The sequence below is a fragment of the Acanthopagrus latus genome, chromosome 12 (genome assembly GCF_904848185.1).
Source record: "Acanthopagrus latus isolate v.2019 chromosome 12, fAcaLat1.1, whole genome shotgun sequence".
NCBI classification, from domain to species: Eukaryota; Metazoa; Chordata; class Actinopteri; order Spariformes; family Sparidae; genus Acanthopagrus; species Acanthopagrus latus.
Window position 1 is genome coordinate 3,182,736 of NC_051050.1, and position 24,728 is coordinate 3,207,463.

Consider the following 24,728-nt stretch of genomic DNA (forward strand, 5'->3'; position numbering starts at 1 on the left):
AAAGGAGAAGAAAGAGGTGAAAATGTTTTATAGGCACTGTATATCTCCCGTCACTGTATTCTCTGTAGCATTTCAATTAACATGGACTCAGCCAAACCCGGCAGTCATTTACATGCTGATACAGTCAGTTGTATTTCAGTATCAGAAGCCACGCGTTAGAACTGTTACACACTTGAAACAATGAAAATCTTACATGTCTGATCACATGCAGCCATCTGGGCATTCCAATCTAACCACAGCGGGATGACTGGAACGTGACTCACGTTCTCAAGATAGGAGGACAGACATGTCAAAAAAATCAGCCTGTCTTGTAGAGCATTCTGCACAAACTTGCCTCAGTTTGTTTCCTCTCAAAAACTGAAACTTCAGTGACACTTTATTAAGAAACAAACACTGAACAACACAATTTTGACATGAATAAACTGAAAACCGTACAACGAGAAATATAGTGAAACCTTTACCTTATCAACTTAACATGTACAATATTGCTCCCTTTAAAAGTTTGTGGTCACCCACAAAATGTAATGTTTGCCATGAAAACTCACACATTAATTTATCCAATGAGTTCCCAAATGAAAAGAAAGTACAAGCATGACATTAACAAGGTTAGAAATAATGATTTATACATGAAATCATAATTTTGTCCTTCAAAGTTTGACCTCATCACAGAATCCTCCGTCTGCAGCAGTTGACAGCCCTTTTAGCTCTTTGTCATTCTAGCTTTCAGTTTGTTGAGGTGACCTAAAGAAACACTTCATGCTTCCTGAAGCACCTCCCACAGGTTCAGCTGACACATCAGACTGTCTGTCCATAACAGAGTCTTCCTCTGTCCAGTGTCATGTCAGTCTTCCTTTGCCCATCTAAAACTTGTCTTTCCATTCTGGCCAGCGCCAGTTTGTGCGTTTGTAAGTTGCGAGTAATACACAGCATTGAACGAGCATCCCAGAGGTTATAAATCATATACTTTTTCTATTTGTGATCAGGGGGTGCCACCATGTTTCTTGTTTCCTCTGGTTTCTCTATGTCACTCTTACACTCATAAGTGGTGTCCAGTAAGTGACTCATGACCATCAGGCTTCTACTAAACTGATACTCGAAGAGTTCACAAATAACAAATGCACATTAGTTCTGTGTGAACATGTGCAGACCTGCTGACCCTCGGGGAGAGTTCCTGATACTCAAAACTGCAGACAGCACATTTATCTTGAGGTGCTCTCACCACAACTGTGCAGCGAATAACTGAAGCCTACTTTCAAGGGATTTATGACTGATTTTGATCAGTCCGTGTAGCCATTTAACATACTGTACAGTCATTAAGATGCCAAGGCAGGATGATGAAGTAGTGCATCTCATTTTTAAGGGGTTACACAAAGCTGCACACATCAGTTGCTGCATGGGTACATCCATCCTGCATGTCTGATGAAAACTGGATACAGTGTTGGAGTGGCCAACATTCATTCCTATGAAACTTACTCGGTGGCACATGAATCCAGGTAACATTTGACATGCGGGTATGAAATTATCCAAATGTTCTGTGTATCCTCCACTGTGTGTAGAGCGTGTGGACTGGTGACTTCCACTGGCCGAGCTGGCTAACCTTTGGTTCAACCCATTGCTAAATGAATGAGGAAACATTATTTCTATTTCAGCACTTCCCCAGTGGTGTGACATTGTTGATCATCCCTTGACAAAGAGCTTTTCATTTTATTTACCTGTTTCAATAGCATCTGGTTATATGCTTGGGACTTAAGATACAACATAACTGGAGTCCATCTTTGAAGTATAAATTCCATCTTCAGTTACAGTTTTGCTGTCCTCTCCTTCATTATACAGACGTGTTTCTGTCTTCTTGTCAGTTACAGTTACGCTTTTTCGTCAATCAATATGAGTTGACGCAGTTTATACCTCTGATCTTTTCCTGTTACATTTTCTGGAGGCACTCCCAGTACAAATAACATAGGTTCCATTAGAATGGCAATGTTCATCATCTTTTCAATCTCCTCTATTATATCCTACCAAAATGCCTGTAACACTGGACAGTCCCAGCAAAACATGTGAATGATCTCCCGTCATCCGACAATTCCTCCAACAAAGTGGGGATCCTAAATCTTTATAAAATGTTCACCAGTGCAGTCCTGAAGTATGAGAGCTGGGTTTCAGTAGATAATGAAGCTCTGCAATGTGTGAGCATCAACTATATCACTTACAGAAATAGGAAAAGTTTTTAGGTAAAAAAAATAATAAAAAAAAACTTAGCAAATTTATTCACATGAAAAATACATAATCTGATGCAAACAAGTGGATATAAAGGCACAAAGATCAGTGAATGTTGAAAGTACATCAGAATGGATCAAACATTTTTGTCAGGACATGTTAGCAGTGTTTGAAATCACGCCTGAACAAGCTAATGCTACACTGGACTGCAACACCACAGTGTATTTTACAAATAAATGCAATTATCAGTGTCCTGCACTGATACGAAATAGTAACAACTTGAATACAAATGAACAAACACAATATCCATTAAAATATACAGTTAAGTCAAACCATAGTGAAGCTCTGTCTCATGTCTCTGATTAAGACTGAAACACAACATTGATGTCAAACCACATTATACTGTCAGCCAAACATAATGTGGTTGTTAATCATCTGAAAAATGATACAGCCTCAGCTCCTCTGAAGATGGCACTTTAACAATCAGAGAATGGAAACAAAGATCTTGACGAAAATGAGGATTATTGTATGGCTCCATAAAAAAAAAATACTTTTTTTTTTCAATTGTGTAATACATGCACATAATACATAACACCTTAAATAGCACCGTACATATTCAAAGATGTATCGCACCGCTACGTTTATTCTGGGCATGCTGCAGTGGCTTTAGAGAAATCAGTGTGACCAAATTGATCTCCAATACTGACTCTCACTGGGTAACATTCTCCTGTCACCTTTGTGACATTAACTCGTCACCTGCAGAACCAAAAAAAAGCAAAAACCTTCTATCACAGTCAGTGCCAGGATAATTGTTAAATACTAGACTGGAAGAAAATTACTAATCATCATGTCATTACAAGACAGCCCTGCATCAATAAAATTATTCGTTGGGTAACGTCTGTAGAGCAAAATGGTCAGTGTTTGAGGGAGCTGCAGAAGCAGTCAAAGCACAGTTGAGATTAACGTGTTTTGGAAAGCAGCGGCCAAGATATACACATATGTAAGGAAGAGCAGAGGTTAAGTGTATACTCATGTGAATGGATGATAGCATCTGCCAGAGGCCCAAGCCTGACGCACGATCAGCAACGTGGCAAATTAAAAGATGTTTCTGGTGACACAGTGACCATCTTAAAGCACAAAGATATTGTCTGATGAGGAGTTAGATGGAGGGTTGATGTCAGTTTGCGTTCAGTGGTGAGACTGTTACAGGATGTGTTAACTTGGTGCAGGGCCTGGTTAGCCTTCAACACAAGTGGAGAAATCTGACAAACACAACTATGTTGTGTGTTCTTGCTGACGTTGTGGTAAGCATAGATACAGAAATGAGCTGATCTTGCTCATAGTTGGCAGGTGTGTGAAGCTCACAATGGGACAAAGCTAATACCTGTTCAACGGATGACAGCTTGTTCAATCACAGTATCTGTTTTTCTATTTCTACACATTTAATCTAATACAAAGGATCTAACCTATGGGTGTGGAGGTCTTGAGTTGTTGTTTAAGAACACCTTTAATGGTGCTGTGCTGAATCACTACTGTAATGAATAACAATACATTTTGCTGTTGCACAATTAGTAATTATTTTCAACAAGTAACAGTAATGAGTAATTATATTTTCAGGGAACTTGCCCTACACTCGTCTTCAGTTCTTGAATACGCAAGCAGACGCATGCCAGCAATCCCAGGGTGGCACAGGTATTTTTTTCCCAGAAAACAGAGGGCAGACTTTGTTGAGAACTTCTGGAATATATACTGTAGATATCTCTATCCCCAGAATTCACCCAGGAGGCGGCAGGCTTTATGCCCTCACCCCGGGTGTGGTCATTCCAAACAAATGGTGTTTGCATTTAGACATGGTCAGGCACGTTTTTATGACCTAATCCCTTGATACCTTAATAAATGCCTCAGATATGCTGGTAAACTAGGTGTTGTTTGATTTGTGTTTTTTTTTCTTTTCACTACAGAGATTAACGAGGACCTGCACCCAGCCTGGGAATCCTGCTTGCACTCAATACAATTCGCACTGTATTAGAGCTCAACCCACACAGGTCAGTGCAGCACTACTGACCAGCCCAAGACCTAGAGAGGAGATGCTCTTCACCTGACAGGGGCTTTGTCAGAATTTCACCACCATCCACAATTTTCTTCTTTAGATGTGTATTCCCACCCGAAACTGACAAAATCATCCCTGTAAGCAGATACTGACTGACTTTTCACAGTAAAATCTAGAGACCATTTATGTGTATTTTCCAATGCGAAGCCATTGTTTCAATCTGGTTGTAGCTGGCAATGATTTGGCAAGACTTTGCTGTAATATTTAAATAGATTTTGAGCAACATGTTCTCACTCCCAACTCATCAAATACAGCAGCACAGTCAGTGGCCTTAAGCTTCAAGCTATGATGCTTTACTTACCACTCTAGCATTAGTTGGGCTCCGCAGTTAATAATATGTATTCTACAACATCCCATTAATCTTTAAAAAAATAACAGCTTCCTGACAAATAGTTTACATATTATGACTTAAAATGATTTTTGGACTGTTGTTATTGTTGACATTGTCAAACAGTCTCAGGACGGTTAGGTTTAGACACTAAAACTAAAAAGTTAGGTTTGGGAATAAAACATACTTTGGGTTAAAACATGCCGGTGAGTAAATCAACTCATGTCACTAACGTAACGCAAGTACATTGTGCAACATGAGTTGTGGAATTTACGCATATTAACTTGGCTTTCGTAACATAACTTAAAAAAACAATTAATTTGGTGACTCTTAGTCAGTACACAAGCCTCAGTGAAGGAAATAAAGTCTGGTTTATGACCAATCCATTCACCCCACACTTTGATGCTCTTACTACTTCTGCACTAGGCTGGCGCTTCTAGAAGTGTTGCTGGAGGGGAACCTACCGCTTTAAACTGAGATGCGTGACAACTGACCAGGCTGCTGTAGTTGACATGTTAGGCGTGAGAACTGGCTGTTATGAGACGTCTTATTGAAATACATCAACCTTAAGTATATTTCCAAAATAGCAACAGTGTTCTGTATAGGGAAATAAACTGAAAAATCAACCCACTGCTCTTCACAAGTTTAACAGATTTATCAGTATGAACTTATTTAGACAGAATGGCAGCCTAAGAAATCCATGCCAATGCTGCGGGGGTAGCCTTCCAGCACCTTCAGCTCCACAGGGTCAAGCTTCCAGTAGTGCAGCCCACTCAGGAAATTGGCGTAGCCTGTCGGAGGGCAAGAGCAGGCAACAGTCAGATATGGACTTTTCCAAGTCACTGGGCCAGAGGCAAAGAACACAAATATTAAAGTCAACATGTAGCTTTCCCCACGTCCCAGTCCTTACCATATCTGTCCCGAAAGGCTGCATCAATATGACTGGGGACGCCTTCCCACTCGTGCATGCCGCGAGGATGGACATCTTCAACCCGGTTCTCCTGAAGACTGAAGGGCCAGTACGAATAGGACTTGAACAGGTAGACTTTCTCGATACGATTGTCTTCCCACTTCAAAGCTGCCTGAATATCTGAAACAGGAAGACCCAGCTGCCTCACTGAATCAGGTCCTGTAATCTTCCTCTCAGCATCAAACACCCAGTAGCTGTCACCTGTCATAGGACAAAAAGGTACAATTAAAACCCAAAACTTCAACTTCATTTACCTGGACTTTGTATGTCAAAGACTACCATTGATATGATTTTTACCCATGTCCTAAATTACACCTGGCCCATAAGTTCTGTCAGTTCTGTTGGAAATCAATTGTTCAGTAAATAGAGGACTCGAAGAGAGGTCATCCCAGATCCAAAGATTGGTGCCCAAACCCAAGAAGACCCAGACATGTGCAACCCCAAACTAAACTGCACCTGCCTTTTGGAGAACCAAGAAATGCTGAACCCAAACTCTAACCACATCCATCTATTTTTTAAAAGCGGGGTTCTAGACACTTCCTGTCCATTTGCCAGACCTAGTTGGTAAATCTACTATTACTGAAGTCATATTTTCACTCAGCAGCCTTCAGAGCTGTTGACCGATCTTCTGCAAATAAAGGAATACTGATGTAACTGACGCTATGGCAGCTACACTAGCCTCTTGAGGAGCCACCACATGAGCTGCTGTCGTTGTTTTTAAACCAAAGGTCGCTTCTCTGCTTGCTAGCATGAATGGCTATTTGTCTCTCTGTGTCAGCTAATAGCTAAAAATTAATAACAGCTTATATGATGTGATTTCTTGGCTTCAGAAGGAGTTCTACCGTAGGCAATAACTTATTTGTTATAGCGGACGAATGCCACTTCAACGTGTGAAGAAATCGAGAGCTTGAAGGACCTGCTGAGCCTCGTTACACTACTAAGCTCTGATCTGAGGGAGGGGTTAAGCAAACAGTCGATTGGTCTAAGGCATACACTGCATATCTAATTCACCAAAGAAGAACTCTACGCTGCATTGAATTGGCCTATCTTACTCCACTGTTATATTTATTTCTTATTGTCTGACGCAGTTTTGCATTTCAATGATTAAATAAGCCCCTAACTCGTATACCCTTACTGCATACATGTCAACTGACACTTTAGGTCTCTAATATTGATCTCCTTCCAGTTTTTGTATTTTTAAATACAATAAAATACAACAAAACCAATGGAGAACACACACTCTCTTAGAAACCCAAGCCTTTTCAAATTAGCTCCTGTATCACGACTAACCTTGGAAGAACCAGATGTTACCCGACTTGTCCTCATACGCAGCATCGATGCGATCAGGAATTCCTCTCCAGTGGCGTGATGCCAGGGCTGGATAGCCCGGCTGTAGTTGCCCGTCGCGGATACGCCAAACGTATCGAGCCTTAAAGAAGAACAGCTCCCCCCTGATCATGGACACGGCATCAAAGTTTGTTCGGCAGGCGTCCGGCTGGGGCACAATGACATACATAATGGGAATATTCTTATCCTTGGACCAATATGTGAGGGTCCAAAAAACAAGACTGATAAAATCTTGAAATACAGTATTTGTAGCTTTGAGGTCCACTCTCAGTATTATTGTCATACCATTCCAATGTCTATCTCGTTGGTCTCTGTCATCTTGGGTGGCGCCTGCCGAGGTGGGCCGTACAGATACTGGATGCCCCTCTTGTCATCCTCACTCAGCTGCAGAGGGTAGGAGTCACTATAGAAGGGACACATCACAGCATCTGGCTCCAGGGAGTGCTGCAGGCCCAGCACATGACCAAACTCATGCGCTGCCACTTGTAGGAGGTCTGTGCCTAAACATTACAGCAAAGGATAAAGGGAGGGTGACAGTAAAATTAGATAATGACCGTTGTCTCTAGTAGAATCAAATGAGGAACACAAAGGAGGTGCAGTTTTAAAGACCGGTTTTTGCTCAACATCAAATGAGACTGCTGCAAGTGCACTCACCCACATCGTTGCCCACAATCCAGTCCTCATCATAGTCAAAGTGGATTTCTCCTTCTCTGTGTGTCCTCGGGAAAAAGGCATGGGCGAGGATCCCTCCCGGACCATCGAATGGTAAGGTGTCACCGTGCCAGTACCTACACACACATAAGCAATCTAATATGTCATGTTACACAGCTGACGTTATTTCTGCATGCAACATGAAATCCATATTTATATATTCGTAGTTGCACAATGTTGGCTGCCTGTGTAATTTTTTTCAGAATGCACCTTTTATGTCTATTCACACAACTGGAAAGTGTGAGATAAAGTTTGTGGTGAACTGGTGCTATATTGATAAAGTTAACTCGACTGTTGCCATCCTAGAACTATGATGCAGAGGTACCTCCTTTCTATAAAACAGCTGCATGAACAAATGATCTGGGAACTATTAACTTGGACATTATTCCGGCCAGGAGAGAAAAACTTTCCTTTGATAGTTCATGAATATTAAATGAACAGGGCAGGAGTACGTTTTCTTTCCTCAAGCTATTATTTCAAGAAGGCGTTCTTGTTTGGGTTTTTAAATGTTTCCAAATCCTCCATTTACTGTGTTGTTAATCATTTCTTTTCATTTTTGAGTATTACAAAAGGGATTAACATGGGTTAAAATAAACAGTCCCCTTTGATTCTCCAACACGCATAGTTAGGTAATTGGTTGCTATGACTGCTTCAACATCATCTGACTGAGTTCATCTTATGGTCTATATGGATCACAATGTCTGTCTGGCAGTCAGACAGTCAGTCTAAGACTTTGGTCTGAAATATCTCTTCTGCTGTTGGATTAATCACCCTGCAAGAAGATCCAACATCAGCTGGTAACCAGCTTGACCAGTTTAAACTGGGTGTTAGACAGCTGGTAGGTCAGCGACCAGCAACTACTGGTAACACCAGGCACCAGCTCCTATTTGTACCAGCTACCGGCTCCTATAGTTACCTATTACCATGTTATCAGTTACAAGGTCTTATTACAAATTACCAGCTCATAATAACATTCAAGCTCTTATTACAGTTACAAGCTAAGTACTATACTTAAGTGCTACTCTTTCATCAGTACCTGATCTGTTATCCCAGACCAGAGTAGGTACACCAGCATGGCCATGCAGGTATGCAATCAACTGACCAGTAACACAAGCAAAACTGGTCGACTAGATACATCCAGCAAGACCAGCTAATGATCAGCCAACTTTTGGAGCTGCTCATGGTTTCAAGGGGAAAACTCTGACTTTGGTGATCCACCAACAGCCACCACAGGGACACACAACACGGCAAACAGAGCCCAGAGCTTTCAACTGGTTTAATTTTACCATACCCTGCCTGGACCACCAGAACAACAAAGGGCATTCCGAGCCTTGAAGAGGATATCTGACAGCTCTCACATGAGCTGTGGAAAAAGGACCCTCTGCTATCTGACTTCACTGAAGCAGGGGCCAAACAGTCCAACGTGATCTCTGACCTGAACTCTGCCATTTCAGACACCATCCTCTGCCCTTCTTCTGCTCCAGCTCACAGACTGCGTGGTCTGAGGTGGCAGTTCTTGGCAAGAAGAAAGATCCAGAACTGCCTCACCTCTGTTCATACTTCTCCCAAACCGCTTTGCCATATTACCTACTGATCCCATGGCACAGCCAACTGAGGCCAAAGACCCTGCTCCAGCTGACAGCTGACCCACCTCGCGTCAGCGCTTCCATCACTGCTACCACAGACCAAGATGCTGCATCTGTTTGGCACCATCCTCCATGGAGCTCAGGCAGGCTGGTCACTCCTAACCCTTATGAAGAATCGGTGTGGAGGGCTTACTTTTCCCCATTAAATTTGGTGATTTTACTTTCATCATAAGTTGCAAAAGACAGTCAACTACAACAACACAATAGCAGAAGGCGACAAAGACTTGAGTTCAAGTTTTTTGCTTTAAATCAGGTCGCATAATCACCGCCTTTCAGCTGCCCTTCTGCTGAACAGGCTACGTGGATACATGCTTGCTGATAATTTGTTCAGCTGTCATCACATGATTTACCTGAACGCTCTTTCTCCCCTGTACCCACAGCAAGGACTGTTAACAGCCTTCCCTCACACCAGCTCCCCCTTGTGGAATGATCAAACTGCTGTCCAGCCTCTCTCTATCTCCCTGTTCTCATTACCAACAGTCAACATTACTCTAACTGGTCACATTGCTGTCACCCCACTAGAGCGAAAGCCCTGAGTGGCAGGGTTAATACTGCAAATCTTCATCCATTAACAAAATCTTCTGGCAATACAAATTCTAACTACACTCCTCTGGTTAGCTCTCCGAAATATATAGTCTCTGGCCAGTAAAACTTTTATTCTAAATGATTTTATCTCAACCAGTAAATTAGACTAGCAGCTATCTATAAAGAATATCTATGGTCCTGCTACAGCAAATCGTAGTTTCTCATCTGATTTTTCAGAATTTTTGTAATCCACGTAAAGTCACATTTTATTGGTTGGTGATTTTGATATATATCTATATATCTATATATAATCTGAAACAGCATGTATCATCTCATCAACGTGAACGTAGTCGCACCCTTCATGTTGTTTTTGTTCTGGGTTTAGAAATGAGGGAGATTTAAAATGGTTTTATTTGATATATATTAATTCATGTCAAGTTGGAGGTGCGCTTTACTGTGGGTTAATGAGGCAATTCAGCTCGTCTTAGTTCACTAGGAGAGACCAACCGAAATTTAGAAGACGTACAGTTGTATTCTTCTGTTTAGTAATGAAAAATTAAAGTAAAAGTATTTCATGTCTTGACATTTTGTGAGGTTTTTTGGTTGCTTATTTTACTTAAGGCTAAAAGAAGCTGAAGAAGTGAACTCGCCACTTACACACTCCCAGCTCAAACATATGGTTGGCAATCAGAGTAGCATCACGTATAATGAAACAGGATGGGCCGGGGCTAGCTGATTAGCATATCAACTTGAGCAGATACTGTATCTTTGCAACACAGTACACGGACATGTTCAACGTCAACACTGTTGTTGCTTCACATTCTGTGGAAAATGTTGTTAATTTCTGAATGTTTTGTTCTAAAATTCTGACGCACTGCCCCTTTAATTGACCAAAGTTGGTTTTGATTCATGCATTTATATTTGAAACAGCTTTTTTGGCAGAGCATCTCAAACACACCTGGCAAAACAACTCTGGTCATGTAACTTGTAATCATCCGGTCTCACATATAACAGGCTGCATTAGCATCTGATCTAATTCATATTTATTTGGACTTTGGGGGGGATTTGAAAGGATTGCATGTTTAAATCATTTAGGAGCCATAAGTGCTAGGTGGCTCACTCAGTTTGTGGCTGTAGTAACTTCAGCGGCTACATTGTCTGAAGATTGTTTTGCCATTTTGTCATGTTTTCCATAAAGATAGCATTTTGAGAAACCGGGCAGAGGGCATGATTCTTTACTTTTACATGCAATTTGAACTGACCATTAAAGTTTCTGTCCTCAAAAGAAGGAAAGAAAGTGAGTTATGAAAGTAACTTGTATACAGGTCAAAGTAGAGGGCTTGGCAGAGCAGTTATGAAACTGTAATGTAATGTAACAAAGTGAATCTGCAGAGTTGTTATGACATGGAAGTATCGTAAACTGAATGCCAAAATGATTCATCTTAGCAGAAAAATGTAGCCTGCGGCACACTGTTAAAATCCCTGCCAACAAGCACTGTGTTGCTTTCATTCATGTTTGTAATCAGACCTTGAGCTTGGCCGGGACACAGCTGGTTTAGTTTTTCCTCGGTCACTCTGACAAAAGGATCCAGATTTATGTCTAAGTTAGATTGCTGAGATCATTGCAAACATGTGTCTGTATTTAAAGTTTTTTTTTAAAAAAAGTGGTTACATGCACATATTCCTCAAAACTCTTCACAGTTTTCTCCCATTGACCCTGTTCACTATAAAACATCAAAACTTGTTTAATCTCCCTTGTTCATAAACCTGATAGTAAAATGTGTTGCATGGAAGTTGTGGATATAACAATACTGCCCGGCAATGATGTTAATGTTTCTCTGTCAAAAAATCTAAAAAGAAAAAAATGTCATACAGTAAACACTGCAGCTGTAAATGTGGACCAAACTTATGGGTCACTTTTCAGTGCTTTGATAAAAAAAATGTCGCAATGACCACATCATTCACAGTGTTTTCTGACTCGAACTCAAAACACCCCTAAAACTCTTTCTCAAAACTCCATTTGGAAAATATCTTCAAAATGCATGCTTAAAGCATAATTCCTAACTATCAATTATGCCATCATTTGCGGTATTCTAGAACATTAAAAAAAAAAAGCCAACAACATCTGATTCCCATTCACAGCTGGGCACGATGTGATTATGCTATTTAATTTCATACCATTTACATAAACAGTACAGTTATGATCTGGGATTTTACCTTGTCACCCTATTGCTCTGACAAAAACGTGTCACAATAGATAAACTTTTGCCAGCTTTTGTTGACTTGTGTTTAGGTTTGCAGCTTTATTTTGATAAAGTTTGCTTTTTGTTTCTTACCCTGCCCACCTCCTGAGCCTTTGGACCCTCCTGTTTTTGCCACACGTGCCGTGGGATTAAACACACAATCATTTGAGGGCTGCTTTTAAAAGTTCCCCTTACTCTTTGCAGGGCAAGAAGGTCCATCTACAATAACACAGTAGCTTCAGGACATGCCTCCGACATGATACACCCTAAACACAGTTAGGTTGAGGCATCAAAAATACTTGATTAGAGTTAAGGTAAAGATCTGTCTGTTGTGTAGTGAAGTGGCTTTTTATATCATACTTTTATGTATGAAGGTGCCAAATGGTGACTGTTAAGAACCTGCGTACTGTGTGTTGCTTGCTGCTGATCCTTTCTTACCTGTTGAAGTCAATAATGATGTCGGCTTTCTCAGCGGACCTCTCCGTTACCTCTCTGAACGTCAGAGGTGTCACTGCACTCCACAAACCTAATGCCTCCTGCATGACACGCCGCACTTTGGCCTCACTCATCTGCCAAGGGAAACGAACAATCCTGTCGGACACAAACACACAAACACACCAGTGTGCTGTATTAGAGAGCGCTCATGACAAAACTGTTCATCACTACTTTTCTACACCACATCATGGAATATTTGCAGCATAAAAGTCTAACGGCAAACTTTAACATTATGTAACAATAGTAACACTTGGTGATACTTACTGTATCATATCACCATATAAAACCAACCAAAATCTTAAACCATATATAGTCTCATATCACAATAACAATCTATATTTTGCCCAGCCTTACCAAACATCACAAAATGTATAACCAAGAAAACACAATCATAGCATGCACATTAGCTGCACCGGCTGACAAAACTATCACTATGGATACAGATATTAATGTAAAAGCCTTTAAGTTCATTGAGTTAAATCAAGTCTAGAGTGTTGATAAGTAGAACGCAACATTGCACTTCTTCAAGTTTCCCCAATCATGTTGCCATAATGTTAGCATCTATCTTTAGCTTTAAGCTAGTGAGCTTTTTTTTTTTACCTAAGAGCACAGCTGCTGTGAGTTTGACAGCTTGTGTATTGGTTCATTAACATATTACTGTCCACATATTAGGCTACAGAAGAAAATACCTTTTACGCATGCTGTTTGACAGCAGTGGGCAATGGAAGAGGGTTATGTCGAATAGTGGGTAATCAAGGCATCATGGGACTGCCAATGGATGAATTATAATCCTACTAACAACCACAATAACTCTGTATTGGAAAACACAGAATATGAAACAATAATCACTGATGACAATCAGTGATTAAAACTTCAAAGTCTCCAAAACAAAACTGCAGTGCAAGGCTAGATTACAAAGCTGTTAACAGGGATGCGCTCGCACCGGACGCCTCATTGGTACAAAATTATCAATGTGGGCAAAGAAGGAAGTCTCGGAGATAAAGCTTTCCAGAAAGATTTAGTATGTTGTATGCATCACATTTTGGTGCAGTCTGAACCGGACTTTGTGTTAGCCCATGTGAAATGTGAGCTTCTGGCTGAAGCTTTAGCCATCCACATTTTAACTGCTTTAATTGGTGGTTAGATCCTTTTTATCAGCTGGCAGGAGAACCAGGGAGATACGGTCTGATGGGCCAAAATGAGGGCAGGGGAAGGCTTTGTGCCTGCCAAGAATGTTGGTGTGAACATGGATCAGGGTATTTCTTACGCTGGTGGGGATGTGGACGTGGTGTGCTGCTGGAATTGTTTAAGTTTTGAGGTCTGTTTGATTTAGTTAGTTGATTTAACATTCAATATAATTCAAAAGATTAATGTAGTTAACGTAAGTAAATGAACTGTCTCCAACAATGTACATGCAATATTATACAGGCTGGGAAACTGGAGCATGAAATAACTGGACACGTTCAGTTCAGGTAAGAATATAAAAGCTTGGACCAACACCAGCGTGTTGCAGCTGTAGGAAACGTGCAGTGACTTCAAAAATAAATACTCAAAATTAACATCAGTATATCCACATACATGACACATGATCTTGTGATATTGTGTTATCAGACACTCTAAAGGTTAGAGAATGGGCTTCTTTTTTTTTGTTCAGCTGCGTGGACAAGCTCAGACACGACAGACAGGGTGTAATATGAACCTCTTCACTTCCCTCACACCACACAGATGGAAAGCTGTGTGTTCTGCTGTGTATCCGTTAACAATGTGGTGTAAAATGACCTGATTAGTTGAAAGTGATGCTCTCATATACACGGAGACATTGGTCACTAATATTCTGCATTTGTTCTGGAATAATTGTTGACAGTTGTCAGGTTATCATTCATCATATCATATCATTAAGTTAACGCACATGCAACCCACATGTGAACTATTACAACCACTGGGGCCACAGGCATTGTGGATATCCAAGTATAACAGCATAATTCTTTGACTCTCCTAATTTCTTTTCTACTGCCATCATCAGGTCAAAATTCCAGATCGTCCAGTGCTTTGGGTTATCACCTGAAACCTGCAATACTAATGACAATTCCATCAGCCTCAGCTGTGTTTTGTATTCATTGCCACATCTAAATGTCCAAGTGAGGCGTCTGTATTTACAACACATCACATGTTCATGTTATTTCAAGGATTCATTTTGCCAGGCTTTAAGCTGTAAGCTTGCGGCTGAATAATTTTGGTGGTTTGGACGAATCAGCGTCCAGCCTCTGAGGAACTACTGGCAGCTATGAGCGTGGTTCAGGTGGAATGACCAGCAAGAGAACTAACTGTTCGTCTGAAAACAACAAATGCGGCTCCATAAAGGTTAGATTTGCTGCGATAGCGTTATTTAAATCAGAACTGGAATGTTTCTTTCTTTGAAGGAAGAGCAAAGAACAGCAGCGAAGGCTTCTCTTCATGGAAAAGACTTTCTCGCTCTTCTCTCAACTGACATTGGCATGAGTTTGATTCACCAGCTGTCTCTGTTGGCAGCATCTCCTGTGGTTGATCTGATTGGAGTGGCAGAAAGATGGTTTGTCAAATCACCTGCTAAGTATTTTCTGATGTCCTTTCTCAAGCAGTTACTATGAATGACTTCCCAGATGCTTCTGTGTGACAAGCCAAGCATTATAACTGCTAAACATTAACATGTCAACATTTGCATCGTGAAATTGCATATCTGTCGTTTTTCACTCATTCAAAGAAAAAAGTGGCAAGTTTAACCAACTTAAGGGCAGTGCAACAACCTGTAAACACAACACAACATACCATGAATTAATCATGCCAAATGTGTTTGCAAACAGGTGCCCATTTATACATTCAGCATTCAGTATTATACATTGAGCTTTTTTTTTTTTTTTTTTTAATCTTGCATCTGACAACCTACCAAATGTAAGTCCAACGGTGAGTTTTATTGCGAGGTGGATTTGTCGAGCTTTTTCACTCAAAACAGAGCTGAGGTGAACCGTAGAGTCGAGTGACAGTCTAAGCATTTGTCACTCCCTATGACCCCTTCACATACACATAGTCATTTGATTCATTGCTGATATACAAATATTGGTGTGAGCAGCGTTTAATGCTGGATGTAAAAAGTCATCGTCTCTCAAGGAGTCATATTCGAGCTTGTGTTTGGCTGAGTGCTCATACGTCTGTGCTGGTAAAGCCTACAGAGCAAAGTCTGTTTGTCAATGTTTTTACTGACGGCTCAGAGATCTTTGCAATGTAGCAACAGTCTGTGTAAAGTGTGAGCAAATCTGCACCCACACAAATAGTCTGGCAGAAGTCAGTGCCAGTGCTGACTTGACTGGGAACTCTGTTTTTATCACACGGCCAATCTGGTAAAAACATAAATATCAATGTCTCTATGATAATAATTGTTAAGTAACGCAACTTTAAATTACAGGAGGATTCCACAATCAACAAGGTGGCTAGCCTACTTTGCTGCTTTTATAAACTCAATCTACAAACAAGTTGTCTCCACCCCTCTCCCATCTTGGTTTTTTATACATGAGGTCCATCTCAAACTAAAGCTAACAGCTTGGTTCTGTTTCATTCAGTGCTCTATTATAAAACAGATTGTTTTTTTTCTGGAGGTGAGGAGTGTCTTTACTCTGATTGGAAGAGAAAGGCTTTGCTGAACAGAGCTGTTGCTTTGTCTCGTCTAGAATAAACTTACAAACAGTTCCACTGACTGATAAACCAAGTAGGAAGACAGAGAAAATGACTCCAGCATCATTCAGAATGTGAACGTGAGATCATAATGACGGATATATCACCGTGGACGATTTGTCTAGCTGTAGCAGACACCAATTTCTAAATATACCATGTTTATTGATTTTATATTTATAAAAACATTCATCAGTGCATGCTGGATAAAATGAAAGTGGCAAAAGTTGAGACAAATAGCAGAACGACTGAAACCAACAGAGTATTTGTGTTTCTTACTTGTAAGTGAGGTCAGTCTTTTCCCAGCGCCCTCCAAACAGCGCAAACCGCTTCTGGCGCTGCTGTCTACTCAGGCCTCCCTTCTTCTTCTTCTTCAGGTTGAAGTACGACAGGTCCACCTGCATTATGCTCGGATAGTCCGGAACCCCACAACGAGGACGCTTCCAGAACTCTGTGTCATTTTTAGGTGGCAGCACGGACTTCAAGTGGTACTGATTATTTAGCGTGTCCTGTTCATGTCTTCCCCTCTTCTTCAGACCAACATGACTGCTGCTGTGAGGCCATCCCTGCGAAGAAAGGCTCAGTCACTAAGGTCCTCACAGTGAGACATAATCTTCATTAGCCATGATCAATAATTATAAATAACATCTATTTTCCAACTGATCTGTAGCCAATATCCATTCTTATGCTGATGAAACCATCTTGTATACCACGGTCCAAAATTGTAAACCACGCGCACTCATGTAAAATGTACTTACATCACTTTTCACGCAGGTTTCTAAATGTATAAACATCCACAGAGGGAGGGAACGTGCATACCAGTACACATGAATGTCTTTCTGTCTGATTAGTGTGATGTTGCAAGTTGGCAAAAAAGGCCATCAAAAGACATCAAACCACTTTGTTTAACTCCTCCAAAGTCCATGGCTCTGAACTCGTGGCGTTTACCAATTCCGTTAATTCAGTTGTTTTATTTTGCTGCAAAAACCATGTTTTGCCTCCAAATAATGCTGGTTTTCATCCGTCAGTTTGATCAATCACGTTCAAGTTCACTGCACGTAAAATTAAGCCTCTTGTTCTTCAACTGCATCTTCTCTTAGATTTCTCCTTAGATTACTTCAATGTTCTTATTCTAATCTTTGTTTTGTTTTAAGTATGGCATCATAAATACTTGGGAATTTGGTGAGATAGCAGGTTGTGCGATGGCCCTGAGAGTCAAAGCACAACACAAAATGATATTTCACAAAACATTTGCCTAATTCTCTGTAATAATGTGTTTTCTGAAATGTTGTTGTGTTTTGACCCTCAGACTCCCCGTCGGATTGTCCCTCAAAATATCCAAATATAATTTGATTTAACAGTATAAGTTAATAATAAGTTATCTGTACATCTGTGTTTTCATTGATACCACTATGAAGGGGAAATTACACTGGGGAAATGACACTAATCTTAGGGACTTTGAAGTTCTACCTGCTGATATTCTCATATTAATAAATCAATCTTAACACTGTAAAAATGTAGTTAAGAATTTAAGAAGTTAAGAATAGCTGAATAATAAGGCAATAAACCAAAAAGTCTAAGGGGCCACATAATTAGATAGCTTACTTAGTTTACAAAGTTGTTCTGTTTATGTTAAATCAATACCTCATAGATTTGGTATTGCAGTATTGCACAAGTGTACATGTAGGTATATATGTATATAAATAACTGAAGATATTCTATATGTCTAGCATGAAGGAGTTTACAAACTCATTTCATTATGCAACACCACAACTGTGTTGTATAATTACAAATAGATCACCTTGAATCTTAAAAAAGGAACACAAATTAAACTGGTTTGTTATGGGAACTGAAATTTTGAAAAGAACAACATTTGATTTGTGGTACTAGAGGGCTCGCTATCAGGTCTCTGTGTTAGAGTGTTATCTGCAGACGAGCCACTTCTCTGCTGATCAGAAGTGGCTAGAGTGTTGGAGCTGAGCCAGACCTGAGGGATAAACCATCAGATCAGAATCTGCTCTGATCTGAGCTGTTTACTGATGGGAGGAGAGATCAGAGATCACTTTTCAACTTTGGGGGGATTGAAAAGTAGATTTATCTTCACTCCTGTTTATCAACCTGACTATAGCAGTGATCCGTGGGAATGATTACAGAAGACTGGAAACTCCAATGACAAAGACAGGCAATGAAAAGCAAGTAAGAGTCCTAACAGAGATCATCAGCATTAGACCTGATGTGACACTGCAGTAAGGCTGAAAATAATGTGTTTTTGATAAGAATTGTTAATGATTCAGTGAAATGTCTCGATTTTCCAGAGCCCAGAATAGGGATGTGCTGCTCTACGGCATTGTATCAGCATCAGGGCCAAGGCCATCACACTTTTTTATCAATGTCATGATAAAATGTAAAATTCCATTATCAGTTAAAGGTACAATATGTAACACCTCTATGTAAGTATGTATTTAAAAGGCTAGAATCTGTAGTTACATTTACATGTTCAAGCCCAGAGAAATCTGCAATTGTACTCAAGGTGATGGCGCCTTTAATCTGGTCGCCTGTCACTACAACTTCCACAACTCCCATGATCCCATGCTTGTTTTGTCTGACCAACATTTCAAAGCTTCAGCTCAGATTCTGAAAAAAACATCATTTTGTGAGTGTCACACAGGGCTGTACCCGGTGGCCGTCACACACACTCACTCCTTCCTCGCACAGTAAAGTTGGTTACTTGCTGATACAGTTCGGTGTCTGTGTTGCTGATTTGACTGTTTAAAGCCGCCAGCAAAGTCAGCTGTCCCATTAGCCTATGATTGCTGGTACAGTTTAGAGTCGCTGAGTGGGACATTTGCAGCCAAGCAGACAAAATGCTAGACCAATGTATACACTGATGTGGCTGAGATCTTAGCTGGAGGGTGGAAATTACTGGGTGAGATGTATGGTTGTCTGGTGTTACTTAATCTCACATCATTGAGATATATGTCACAATTTTAAACAGGTCTGTTTTCCCCGGGGTCGACAAGAAACACCTGACAAATACAATCTGTCAACAGATTCATTAGTCGCTGGATAATTGAAGACTTATTTTTCTCTAACAAAACATGGGGGCTGTTACTACAGGTCACCGTGGAAAATATGTGTGTACTGTTTTCATCTGATATCAGACCACCTACAGCTTCAGAGCTTCAAGCTACTGTAATAAAGTGCTTGTCAGAATGAACTCAAGATATGAATCTCCTCTAGATAAATCCCAACAGCCGCTAATCTGTCAAGTAAGGTGAACACCTGTGCTCTTTGTCCCGCGAAACTAATGATGCAACAAACAGGATTAATTTGACTTCACAGACAATAGTTGAGTTTAAGCATTTAAGCAATGTAACATCAATTGTGTAAGGAAGTCCCCTCCGCCCAGTTTAGAGTGTAATTAAAGTCTAATTTATTGATGAATTCTCCCTCGTGACTGCAAAGCAAACAGGACTATCAATGACAAGAATTTCATGCTTAAACGAAACTTCAAAAAGCTCTACTGTAACAGGATTACGGTTTAATATTTGCTCAAATACCCGACAGTAACAAAGCCACACTGGCCCTGAGTCAGCCTCGAAAACAACAAAGTACCTGGGATGAACTCAGGTATGTTATCGAGGCCAAATCCAGCCACTCATTATGCTGTCAAGAACAGAGGAGTGGTTTGTTGCATTATGACGGGCAAAATGTGCCAAATTTAAAATCGCAACTTTAATCCCAAAAGCACTGAATATGAACCCATTTAATCACCTATTACAAATTCAACGCATGGTTGTTTTACTGTAAGCAGCTGCAAGGAAGTTTGATTTTTGATGATTCAGGGTACAAAATTTGTCACTAAACAACGAAGGGTTGTAAAATGGAATGAGCTTGTAAACTTCTCCCTGCTACACAAAGAACGTATATACAGATATTTATATATCAACATAAATAAACACTTTGCGCATTTCTTTCCCAATCTGCGTCAGGGTGAATGTAAACAGCAGCAACGAGACGGCGATGATAACATGGTCGACATCTTTATATCCAAAGTTCAACACTAGACCACTGTCAACTTTGACTGTGTGTGATCAAGCATCAGTGATGTGTCCACCTCTCCTTGTTCAGCTGCACTCCGTTAGCTCAGAACAAAATCTGCCCGTGCAGTGCAACAGCTTGATGTGAGAGGCTGCGGTGAAGCAGGTCTCTGTGGCCACAACAGGGTTGGGGGGGGGGGGGGCGGTTTCGTCAGCTGAGTCCCATTTTGTCCATTTCCCTTTCCTGCAACTGGACATCAGCCAGGAGCAGCCTTAAACCAAGCTGGATTAGTACGGCTCCCATCTTGGATCTTCCTGCCGCAGTCCGGCTGGTTGAAAGATGCCACAGGCAGTGACTGACACAAAACGACTTGTTCTTAATCCAAAACCTGCTCTTTCCTCTCCAGTGCCGATGAGTTAATGAAGAAAAACGAAGTGAACTCGAAGGACCGACCGGCCGCTGCATCTACATGTTCCACCATTCTCATTACAAGCCATTACTATAAGATTTTGAAAATTATAATTTACCATTTCAAATGTGCTTGATTTGTCAAACGCACAGTCATATTTAGATCCTGATTCATACATTGGTTGGCCAAAATTCTTCGCTGATATTGACCTATCACACAGACACTATATCTGTATCGGCATATATATTATTGGAAAGTGCTCTTTCACTGCACTGATGAAGTCTCTTGTAAAATTTCCTGCCTCTGATACATTGTCAAACGTTTTATCAGCTTTATCTCTTGCTGGGATCTACAATGCAACCTGAAATAAACTCACATCGGTCTTAACAACAGCTGCACAACAATCAGAATGATGGGCCCAGTGGTGGCTGCAGCAGGGGCTGTAGAGGTTTTAACCACTTCAACAAAGCTGAAGCCACAGTCTCAGTTGAGCTGACAGGCTGCTAAATCGAAGGTGAGCGACAAGAACTAAAGCGAGTGTGTGGGCAACAGGCAAATATTCATTTAAAAAAATAATTTAAAAAAACAAAGCCATTGCTTTGTGTACGTTGGGGGAGAACCTAGAGATGGAGCGAACATGTCACCACAGGACTCTGTGGTTCTGGCGTCTCGCCCAAACTGACGTGCCCCAGCTTCAACCCAAATTAAGCGGCGAGCCCGTCTACAGAGGGGAGCATTGTTGTTTTATCTAATAGGTGGCATCTGTTACATTGGGGAGCCTTTGTTGTTGTCACTCAAACATGTAAATACAATGTGTGCATGCAGGCATGAACATGCACTCCACTGAAAAAAATGCATGTGCCACACACACACATGCACAAATCTTTTCTTCCAACCTCCGCAAAGCTGCATCGCACACGCAGTGAGCAGATGTCTGGAAATTCCCTGTTCAGTCATGACATCAAGTCGTCTGCAGTACAACACAGGGAGTGTGTTATCAAAGCTTTCGAGGATGCCGATCTGACAACACTGGAAATGACTAAATTTATGTGTTGGAATATAAAAAAAAAAAGGGGGGGGAGCTGATTTCAACCTGTAAACCACCCCACTATAAATGTGATAAGACTGACTCCAAAAGACATCCTTTGGCAGGAATAACTGGCGTAAACTTGACATAAACGGTACGCACAGTGGAAGAAATCTCTCGAGTAAATATTTAAACTGCAGAAAGTCCCTGATATCAGCAGGCATGCTGTGTTTTGCACACAGGCGAGCTGATTATGCCGAGTGGGGGGAATGTTTGCAGGATAAAGAGGATTAGCATGAATGAAGATGAGAGTTGGATCCTCTGCTATAAACATTACTCACATCCTTTAAGTGTAAATGATTTGTTTTGGGGTTGTTTTTTTTTTTTGGTGGATTGAACATAGATTGATATTTCCAGTTCCTTAGCAATAGTTCAGTTCCCCATTATCACTGACTTACATTTCTCGTGAGCACGTCCATGTTTTTGTGTATGTTGTGAGTAAATGTTAGGTAGCAACTGCTGACAAAACAGTGTAACTGAGTTTTAAGTACAACATTTCCCTCTGAAATGTAGTCATACAGGCGTAACTGAAGCAAATGGACACACTCATATTGCCATCACTTCCTATTAATGTAGAGCAAACTAGCGAAGTGTATGGACAACGGTTCTGTTCACAGCATTAACTGTATGAAATAGTGGACAGAACAACTGTGAGGCTTCTGAAGAGCTGAGGCTCAAAGCGCGTGATACCACTAAACTCCCGGTTGATCAAAAATGGGTAAAGAGTTGGAGCATATGTGGAGCTGGATGAAGCCTGGTGTGGGTAAATCTGTATGTTGGCTGGCCACTGCTACCCCGTGATGGGTTAAATCCAGAGAACCAGTTTTGCTTCATTGTACATTGTGCAATGAAATATCCATCTTCATGTTCGTATATTTACCATCATCCTCATAATGAAAATGCACCATGATCAGTCCATGATAAATCTAACATAGTCCCATACCTCGTGGCCATATGCAGCCCCGACCACCTCTGATGGTGGTCTCAGCAATCAGATCCCAAACACATCCTCAATGCGCCTGGGTGGGGTGGGGTGGGGGGGAATGCTTCCTTTCCTGCCCGCCTGGCTGCCTTATTATGGACTAGGTGATGGTGCCTCGTTATATATTTGAGACCAGATAAACTAGATACAACTTGAATGCCACACACAGCAAAATCAGCTGTTCAAAACATTTAACATTGCTCCAGGACCGCAAAGATTTAACGTCAGCCCACATTTTCTAACACTATGTCCAGAGTAATGGGTGGAAGGTACTACATGGAGTGGGGGATTATTTGATGAAAAAAATATCTCTGATGTAACGTTGAGTTGAGAGGGTGAGTAAAGAGGATGCAGATATTTTCAGCAGAAGTGGCTCTCAAATGATGGTGACAGACTCAGCGTATCCTCAGTGCAAACTGGTGAGGTACTCCGATGGACAGTGGAGGCTGCGCAGCCATCGGCAACTATCGGAGGCAGGTTCAGCTGATAATAACAGTTTGTAAACGTTCCAATCGACCAAACCGATTAATCGCTCGGCTCTCAGGACTTGACTGCATGCTACTGAGATTAGTCTGTCAGCAACAAGTCAACTAAAATCAAGCACTCGAATATTAATGATCATAAAATGAAAAGCGGCGTTTTATGCTGCGGCGGTGTTGCACAGACAAAAGCCTCACTGAGTGTCTGCCTGCCTGGTGTGTCTCCCTCTCTTTAAGTAGCTGTTTGATCCCTTTCCCTTGAGTCAGCAAAGTGATTCTTTTTTTTTTTTTTTTTAACCCCAGATGACTTGCCTCTGCCTGCTTAATCTGACTCCCTCACTCACTCACGCTGTTGATAGCTACACCGGAAAGCAGGCCTGGAATCCATCAAGCTGCGGAAAGTTTGCAACAAATGCTGTATCCAGTTGGGGGATACAGTACAATGGCTTAACATGCTAAATGCTTTTGCATGCAATTTTTTTTTTTTTTTAACTGCAAGAAAAGTTTCATTCCAAAATAAAATCTCCTTTCCATTTATAAAATACAGTTTCTCTTCCATAGGTCACTCATCACAAGTGAACTGACCGCTGGGTGTCCCAGGGTTGTCAGATATTACATGGAGCTGCTTCTGACCTGCTGATAACTCCACCATCACATGCCTTCACTCAGCAGGTTCATTTCTGTCATAACACTCAGCAAGATAAATCATACACACAGCGCCTGTTTGAACTAAAGGTTCAGTGTACAGCCTCGTGTGGAACTAGTTTGCAGCTCTGCAGACACTTTACCTACTTCACGTTTCAAGACTTTTCAGAGGAACTTGTCATTAAACCGCTGCTCCCAGCGAGGCTTTAATGATCGTGTCATTAAACATATTCACCAGTGAGTTTCTCCTGTGTCCTTTGTCTTTAACTCAGTCGCTCTCACACTCCTCGCACACTGCGCGCAGCACACTGTGATCTCCTGCGTTTCCATGCACACCTCTGAAGCCGTGCTGTAAAAAAAAAAAAAAAAAAGAAAAACTCTGGCTTTGACTCACCTGGAGCTTGCGCCTGCTGCCGGTCCTCCGGTCGTGCACCGGCAGACAATGGACGCAGAGAAAAAGGTACAAAGAAAAGATGCTGCCGCAAAACACGACAGCCCGCATCCTCGTCTCCCGCAGACAGACAGACAGACAGACAGATAGACAGACAGGCTGAGACAGACTCGGTGCGTGCTGAGCAGAGAGAAGGAGAAGCTGAGGAGGAGGATCGCTGAGTGCTGCTGGATGAACGGCGGCAGGGATCTTCTGGCTCACCGCGGGACGTCTTTGTCCTCTTCAAGTGACACTTTTACGAGTTTCCAAGTGCTGCACACACGTGATTTAACCCCTTTCACGCTTGTCTCGGGTTAACAAGGGCCAGACAAGGCAGGAACTGAATGCTGTACAATAACGACGA

The 24,728-nt window shown here is 41.3% G+C and overlaps 1 protein-coding gene across 2 annotated transcripts; it reads right to left on the reverse strand.

Annotated features, from left to right (window-relative positions):
• Positions 1-2,246: 2,246 nt before the first annotated feature.
• LOC119030434 (stromelysin-3-like) lies at positions 2,247-24,728 on the reverse strand. Of its 2 annotated transcripts, none has more exons than XM_037118017.1 (8): positions 24,329-24,728; positions 16,571-16,857; positions 12,533-12,685; positions 7,624-7,757; positions 7,255-7,469; positions 6,913-7,117; positions 5,563-5,823; positions 2,247-5,443 (listed from the first exon to the last, which is right to left on the reverse strand). In XM_037118017.1, the coding sequence occupies exons 1-8, from the start codon at positions 24,434-24,436 to the stop codon at positions 5,325-5,327; spliced, it is 1,482 nt and encodes a 493-aa protein (XP_036973912.1). In that variant the 5' UTR covers positions 24,437-24,728; the 3' UTR covers positions 2,247-5,324. The 2 variants fall into 2 exon arrangements, with proteins under 2 accessions (XP_036973912.1, XP_036973913.1); XM_037118018.1 differs by lacking the exon at positions 24,329-24,728 and adding an exon at positions 17,050-17,296.

Excerpts from the sequence above, each read along its gene's own strand:
- LOC119030434 (XM_037118017.1), bottom strand. The coding sequence starts at position 24,436 with ATGCGGGCTGTCGTGTTTTGCGGCAGCATCTTTTCTTTGTACCTTTTT. Across the intron at positions 16,858-24,328 it reads GCAGCAGGCGCAAGCTCCAG|GGATGGCCTCACAGCAGCAG; the intron begins GTGAGTCAAAGC and ends CTTTCTTCGCAG. Across the intron at positions 7,758-12,532 it reads ATCATTATTGACTTCAACAG|GTACTGGCACGGTGACACCT; the intron begins GTAAGAAAGGAT and ends ATGTGTGTGTAG.